Genomic DNA, 6,876 nt, shown 5'->3' with positions numbered 1-6,876 from the left:
CTAAAGATGCATTAAATTTAGGTTTCAGTGGTGTAATGCTACGCGGATCTGGTATTTCATAGGATTTACGTAAAACACAGCCTTAGAAATTTATAATCACCTCAAAAGCTGATTCTCATATAGGTTTATTACACAGAGGAACTGAAAAATTGATAGAATATAAAAATTATATACAAGCGTTGCCATATTTTGATAGATTAGATTATGTTCCAATGATGTGTCAAGAGCATGCTTATGTTTTAGCTATTGAAAAACTATTAAGTTGATTTACCTTACTTTCGTCTGACGGGTAAAGTACATTTGCAACTTCACCACTAATCAATAATTTTAGACAATGACCATCGAAAGCTGAGGGTGAAGCAGAGTCTTACGCAAAGCTTGTAATGAATGAGGGTGAGCAGAGCTTTTTATACAGTTTGAAGGCTGGGACTTTGTGTCGAATTCGTTGACAGGGCCGGTAATTAACAAACATATTAGCAAATGGTTTCAAAATGATGTTATTGCTTACAGACAAGTTAAGAGATCGGAGCAAATTCGACAAACACCGCGAAGGGCGCGGTAAACGAAATTGATACATTTAAGATACAAAGACCCTTCAAATGGTGCATGAGCCTAAACCAGCGCACAATTTGATCATGAGGTAAACGACATTTCCAATTCAGACAATAATGAAAAGTTATAATAGAATTAGCTTTAAGTGATACGATGTGTGAGTAGCTTACAACAAACTAATATATTGGAACAAGGACTTTAGTCGGTCGAAGCCAATTTCGAATATGACTGCTAATATCACAATCACTGTAGCAAAAGTTTGGTTCTTAAAACCAAAAATAGATTCACGTGCTTTAACTGATATTCCATTCGGTAAGTTGTATATAATCTTGTAGCTAAGCCCCCATGCAGTGAGCTTCGACAAAAAAAATTGAGACGACCATAAGCGTTGTGCAGTAGCAATCAGTGATTTTTGCTACCTGTACATTCAGAACGTCCGGAAAGGATTTTCCAGCGAATTACAAGCAGAAACAGATAACCTTAAGGAATACGTTTACGGCAAATGCGAAGGTCGCCTGTCTAATCGAGAATTTGCTTGAAGTGCGTGAGATACAGTCACTCACCTCTCTCCCAGCAAAGATGTAGTCCGAAAACAGCGGCTTACAGTCACTTATACCCCTTGAATTTTCAAATTTTGCTCACGATGCCTAGAAGTGTTAGTCAAGATTATCTCGAACAGTCTCGCAACAACTTTGTACCCGCACCATTCGCGGTTTTGCCTTCAAACACAGGTTGATCCATGACTCACCAATGCTTCACTAAAAGAGAAGCGCGTTGCGCCAACCGTCGAGTCGGCTTGTGCTGATTCGGCCAGGCTATACCTCGGATTGGAGCCGACCATTCCGCTTACATCCCATCTGTGAGTTGTTTACCTCCATAAACTGCGCACGGTAGGGCCTTTATAGGCAGTGCAATGTCTCGCGACATCTGGTACCCATTCTGAGATATGGGGCATCACACCTTTGACACGCATTCTCGTACACAGTCTCATACCTGGAGATTGCTTACACAATTCGCTGTTGCTTAGTTTGGAGCATGTTCATGACCACATCGACTCCAGGCGAAAATTCACCCGTCTTTGCCCTTAAACGACAAATTGAGCATACGTGACTCAATCTATAAAGCTCTATATGGTCCCGTGACGATTCCGTCGGCATCGTTCTGAAGGTTACTCGCAGCACTTTTGTGCAGTTGATAAATGGCTACTGCGAGAGGTGACCAATCTCGATACTTTGGCCACTAATTGCTCCACCCCGCAAGAAGACGAAAGGAATCGCTTATCAGTGGTGTATTTTTGTCATGAGCTATTTAGCAAACCATCCGATGTTTCATCCTTGCTGAATTTACAGCAACTACTACCAAGTCGTTTTGTTGCACACCTTGTACAGAAGAATTCGTGACTCTTAAAGACGGATTTACCATCTCATCCAGTAGGGGGTCGAAGGCCTTCGCCAAGTCCCCCACATGTCTCTCACCTTCCCCAATTCGCGAATTGGAAGTGCAATGTTTAAAATTAAATTTTGCTGTAATGACACCTGACATATATACTATCGATAGCACGAAAACCGTATCCAACGTTTTGTGTATTTCTAGCAGCCAACACGTCTGACAGACGGATATCTCCTATTTGAGAAACTATCTATCCCGCCCCGTATCGTTATTAATCATGGTGATCGGCGTCTTTTTTCATTATGGTACTTCGCTTTTCGCATTCAGTCCGAAGGAAGCATATACCCACTTTGATATGTCAGTACATATAATCATTCCTTTTTACAAATACATTATCGTTGGGGTGTGCTTGGAAGAAGTCGCATGATGGTAAAATCACCTATACGAATCGATAGTACCGAAGGGTGAACTGAGATCATCTTCCGTCATGGTTGAGCTCCTCGTTGTCAACAGTCGAGCTGTTTTGGGTATGAGGAGTGAAGCAGCAATTGTCAGTAAACCAATCGATGTTGTGTCATTAGTTGACGAAACACATCGACGAGGCGACAAGGTACTCACAGCGGTTAATGAATCCGGATTGAGGAGAATTTCACTAGTTTCTTAAGCCGATCACTGCATGATATGCCGATGGCCCATATGTAAGGAAGTGCCTGACGCTGTACACGGTTTCTTCCATTCAAATAATGAAGCGAGTTTTGTGATAGGTGAATCTCCCACTCGACTTTGATTTTATCTGCGTCAGAAAGGACAGCTGAGGATGGCGAAAGATTCAGACTTCGTTATGCTAAATACAGCCATCATTCTAGCACAAACGCCAAATCATAGTAAGGATGTGCTGTCGAATAGGATGGTGACGTGTGACCATTTCCAGCCGATGGTCAGACGTAACGCATAAATCGCGTGATTGAGGGCTTTCTTGATAACTTGCGGGTGATATAAGCGCAGTGTTGGAACGACAAACTCATAAGGAGTCAGCGCTGCTAGTGAATTGGCCAAATCAAAATGGTTTGTATCCTGTCAATTTGATGCAATCTCATTGAGTACCACGAAGTGGTAGTAGTCATTTGGAGGGTTGCTGTCACTACTCATCAACTTACTGAGATTAAAACGGCTACATTTGGGATGATATTCGATAATGTTTTACAATGTAACTAAGCGCCATATGCCGATTGCGGAACCATGTGACTGGCAGTCAAGATACACAACAGCACCAAATTCATTGTAAAGTCAAATGAAACGCTAAACTCTGATACCGATAATACGTAATGCTGAAGCACACTAAAAAATCGCAGGTGCAGTGTCTGCAGTTCTGGAGGATAAGTAAGTTACACCCTGATTGTCGGTTTTAGATAAGGAGAGTTCAAACATCGCGTGCTTAATGTCAGTTTACTATAACCGTGTAACGATTTCGCCCATAAGAGCCAACCAACCGCGATGTGTACTGTGATAGACGTGGCTATGTCTTAACAGACCCTGTTGCTAAGCTCCATAGTTGGGATCCGGCTCCAAAACGTTTGGAGGTAGTCGAACCGTTTGTACAGCTCTGATAGGAGGTTAGAAAGACGACCGGTGTCTGTATCGGCTGCATATCCAAAACGCCCGTCTAAAGTCGTCTTGCCTCTGCAACCCAAAAGACGTACGGCCAGCGACACGAGAATCGTTACTTTTTTATCTCTATCATGACCGAAGTGAAGGCATTTACTAGGTGGGACCGATTGTGATTTTGTGTGTTTGCAAGGAATATATTTAGTACCTGGTGAAAAAAGTTGACTAGAAGACGCTAGGAAGCTCGAAGCTCTCCTTTCGCAATATATTTGCTGGTCGTTGGTGCTTGTTGTTTTCTCGTACTCTCTCAGCCCCTGCATGTGGTGTTCCAGCTTGTTGGACGGTATGGTGCATAGGCAGACCTATTTCGAAGAAACATCTGTTTATTAACGAACAAAGCTCGGTGAATCGAATATATACATCAGATCAAACATGATTTCGAGTGTAAGCGGTCTAGAAAGCCGTAAGAATAGCTGGGCAAACGTGTCTTTCATCGGAAGAAACTCCGATTTAAAAAGCATCATTGAGACGTGGTGATGCCCTCATCCATCCAAACATAAGTGTATGTTACGGTGTGCTATCTTGAAAAAAAACTGAAATTTGCATGTTTGGCTACTATCTACACAAATATAGTGCACGATATACCAATACAGACCAGCTACTCTTTTTTCTAAAAACGTGTTGGTTGGAAGGGTAGCAGTGCCTTCTAAGCTGATATAAAAAGCCTATGGATGTCTCGAGTATATTATTTAAAGATTTTGACACGTCATTTTATGTGTTCTTTGACGTTTCGGCCTTGTTGTTGGATGCGCAGTGCTTGAGGCTGGTGCTAATGGTTTTGAATGCGATATCGCAAGCGTTGTCAGCATTAAATAAAATGATCATCCATTGGGTTCAGGTCAACGAGCTTTTCGTCATAGGTATCCTTTTGTCGAAATCAGTCGGAGTTCACCTTCTCGGCTTAAAATCGCTCGGAATATACACGTCAGCATCGTCACCTCAGTGAAGTGGTAAGCAATTTCTTAACTTCGATTTAAACCAGAGGACACCTTCTCGGCTCAAAGCCATTTGTTTCTGTACGGATTATGCACGTCAGGGTCGTCGCTTCAGTGCAATGGCAAGCAATAGCTATACTTCGATCGCCAATGCTATTCTAGTAGCGAACGAACATATATATGTGGTTTGAAGCAGAATTTATCCTCGACAATATGAATGGATACTACCGTAGCAAGATTTGCCAGAATCTTTGGCGAACAAAATGGCGACCACTGCTGTCATTTTCAAAAAAACAGATAAGCAGGTGACAACATTAATCCCGCTTAAGTCACAGAGGTACATACAGAATCATTCAATGATCTACTTATATGTGCTTACGAGAATGCCCACGCTACTTATACTTCCGCGCAGCACGGTGGGAGATTACATGCTTCTGTTTAGAGCTATCTGGCACATTCGCACAGTTTAAATTTCTGTTTCAACTCTAATGGTAACCTTGAGGTTATTTGAAAAAAGACCATCAATGAAAATCTGCATTGGCTTGATCCTCAAATACCTCGACCTTTGCGGGATTTGACCGTGAATTGTGCCTCTCAATGAAGGATCCTTGAAACGGGAAATTTTTGGCATAGTACAGTCCAAACAATCAAGCAATGCTTGCAAGAGTCCCAGATAAATATTCACACCCGAGTTCACGTGTTCTGGACGTTTATGGGCAAATAGACGCAATAGAACACACCAGCGACATATAATCATTCGAATCGTCAAACCGTTGATCCTCACAGGTGTTTTAGTCAGCCCGAATAAACTTGCTCAATAACATCCTGCTCTAAGAACTCAGGTATGACAATGACTTTCACGAGCTGTTGGAAGTATCCAATGGCTAAATCAAAACCATTCAACAAGGAGCAACCTACTATGCTGTTACGAAGGCACGATTCTATGTATGCACCAGAATAGTGGCAAAGTCCAAATATATTAAGTGTACATAATTTTCACATCTCTCTTAGCCTTTTTAATGGACGCATAGGCGCCTTGTGGAGGACCTTCCCCACTTCGAGCCTCGCATGAAAAAAGCGTCCATGATGTAACGGGGCCGCAGAAGATGACGTGGTCACAGAATGATGTGAGTAACACAAGATGGTGTGACCACAAAGTAGTGTGGCCACACTTAAACAACAAGTCAGTACATTGCTGGAAAAGCCAGTAGTTATACATTTAATTAGGTTTTACTATATAGATTAGAAAACTATATATTTTGATATAGACGGCCTTGCCGCAGATAAAGCCGAGAAATACAGTTTACATTTCTAATGGAAGAGTCAATTAGCCTTGGGTTAAGGTTGTAGTTACTATTGGAGTAAGCGGATTGCGACCTGCTACACTCGTACTGATTCTAAGTATAGAACGAAGGTCACCGACCTTAGCTGAGCTTCCTCTAAGCGAAAGAGCTACGGCAGCTTCGCTGCACATGACTCTACGCAGGTCTCCTTATCAGGGATATTGACGTATAACAAAGTTTTGGCTCCTAGCACCAAATCAATATCATCACGTACTTCCCGATGCGAGTGCAAAACCAGCGGTAGTCTCTGGTGATACTTTTGCTAGAGTAGACTCGAGGAATACTTTGACGATAGAAAGTCGGACATTTCTTGCGAGTAGTGCTCTGCAAATGTTCTTGTTAAGAGACTAGTTTACGATTTGTTGTGGGCTAAGCTCCGTCTTCGTAATTAATGGTATCTGCCCGGCGATCTCCGCGGTCTTAGCGATCTCGACGTCTCGCATCTTTTTGCACACGTGAAGATGTATTATTTTTTTAGATTAGTGGGAACTTGTGCTTACTTGCAATATATGCTGTCGAAACACTTACCGCTTCAGAATGCTTCGTTTATTAAGGCGCCGCATGTAAGCGCTCAGCACACGAACGATCTTTTTGCTTGATGACTGCTAGCACAATGGGATCTTCAGCATGACCCGCGACTGTCACTTCTGCTACCCCTCACGACTATCTAAAAGCAAAGGATTAACAAGCGTGCCTTGTTGTCCCACAAACAGAGATAGGAACATATCTTGTTTTTTCTTACAAAAGGTATAGTCTTATCCAGACTTTATTGTTTGTATGATTAAGCGTGGAGGGGGTACCAAGCCACTCACACAGAGGAAGATTGTCTCTAAACCTCTGCAGTTTTGACCACGCAAAAATTAATGTTGCGCACAACACCAGAGGCGAATCGATAGCCTAAATGGCTACTAGTCCCTGACCCGCTCTGGGTTCAAGTAAAGTCAAGTATAGCTTACATTGTTTCTAGAAAAAAATATTCATAATCGAGCTAT

At 42.2% G+C, this 6,876-nt stretch overlaps 4 protein-coding genes across 4 annotated transcripts; 1 reads left to right on the top strand and 3 right to left on the bottom strand.

The window, feature by feature from the left end:
* Window positions 1-776: 776 nt before the first annotated feature.
* PHALS_05093 (uncharacterized protein) lies at window positions 777-1,091 on the top strand (the record flags this gene model as incomplete). The annotated part of the gene is made up of 2 exons (XM_024718758.1): window positions 777-864; window positions 949-1,091. The coding sequence occupies 2 exons, from the start codon at window positions 777-779 to the stop codon at window positions 1,089-1,091; spliced, it is 231 nt and encodes a 76-aa protein (XP_024584125.1).
* A 577-nt stretch (window positions 1,092-1,668) lies between these two features.
* Window positions 1,669-2,094, bottom strand: PHALS_05092 (uncharacterized protein; the record flags this gene model as incomplete). Its single annotated transcript, XM_024718757.1, has 2 exons — window positions 1,669-1,791; window positions 1,870-2,094. The coding sequence occupies 2 exons, from the start codon at window positions 2,092-2,094 to the stop codon at window positions 1,669-1,671; spliced, it is 348 nt and encodes a 115-aa protein (XP_024584124.1).
* A 1,677-nt stretch (window positions 2,095-3,771) lies between these two features.
* On the bottom strand, window positions 3,772-4,070 carry PHALS_05091 (uncharacterized protein; the record flags this gene model as incomplete). The annotated part of the gene is made up of 2 exons (XM_024718755.1): window positions 3,772-3,925; window positions 3,967-4,070. 2 exons carry the CDS (start codon window positions 4,068-4,070, stop codon window positions 3,772-3,774), a joined length of 258 nt encoding a protein of 85 aa, XP_024584123.1.
* Window positions 4,071-6,070: 2,000 nt separating this feature from the next.
* Window positions 6,071-6,327, bottom strand: PHALS_05090 (uncharacterized protein; the record flags this gene model as incomplete). Its single annotated transcript, XM_024718754.1, has 2 exons — window positions 6,071-6,208; window positions 6,241-6,327. The coding sequence occupies 2 exons, from the start codon at window positions 6,325-6,327 to the stop codon at window positions 6,071-6,073; spliced, it is 225 nt and encodes a 74-aa protein (XP_024584122.1).
* Window positions 6,328-6,876: the final 549 nt, after the last annotated feature.

This window comes from Plasmopara halstedii, assembly GCF_900000015.1.
Source record: "Plasmopara halstedii genome assembly, contig: Scaffold_2880, whole genome shotgun sequence".
Lineage (NCBI taxonomy): Eukaryota > Oomycota > Peronosporomycetes > Peronosporales > Peronosporaceae > Plasmopara > Plasmopara halstedii.
Note: the sequence above shows the minus strand (reverse complement) of the source record. Positions and strands in the feature narration are given on the sequence as shown.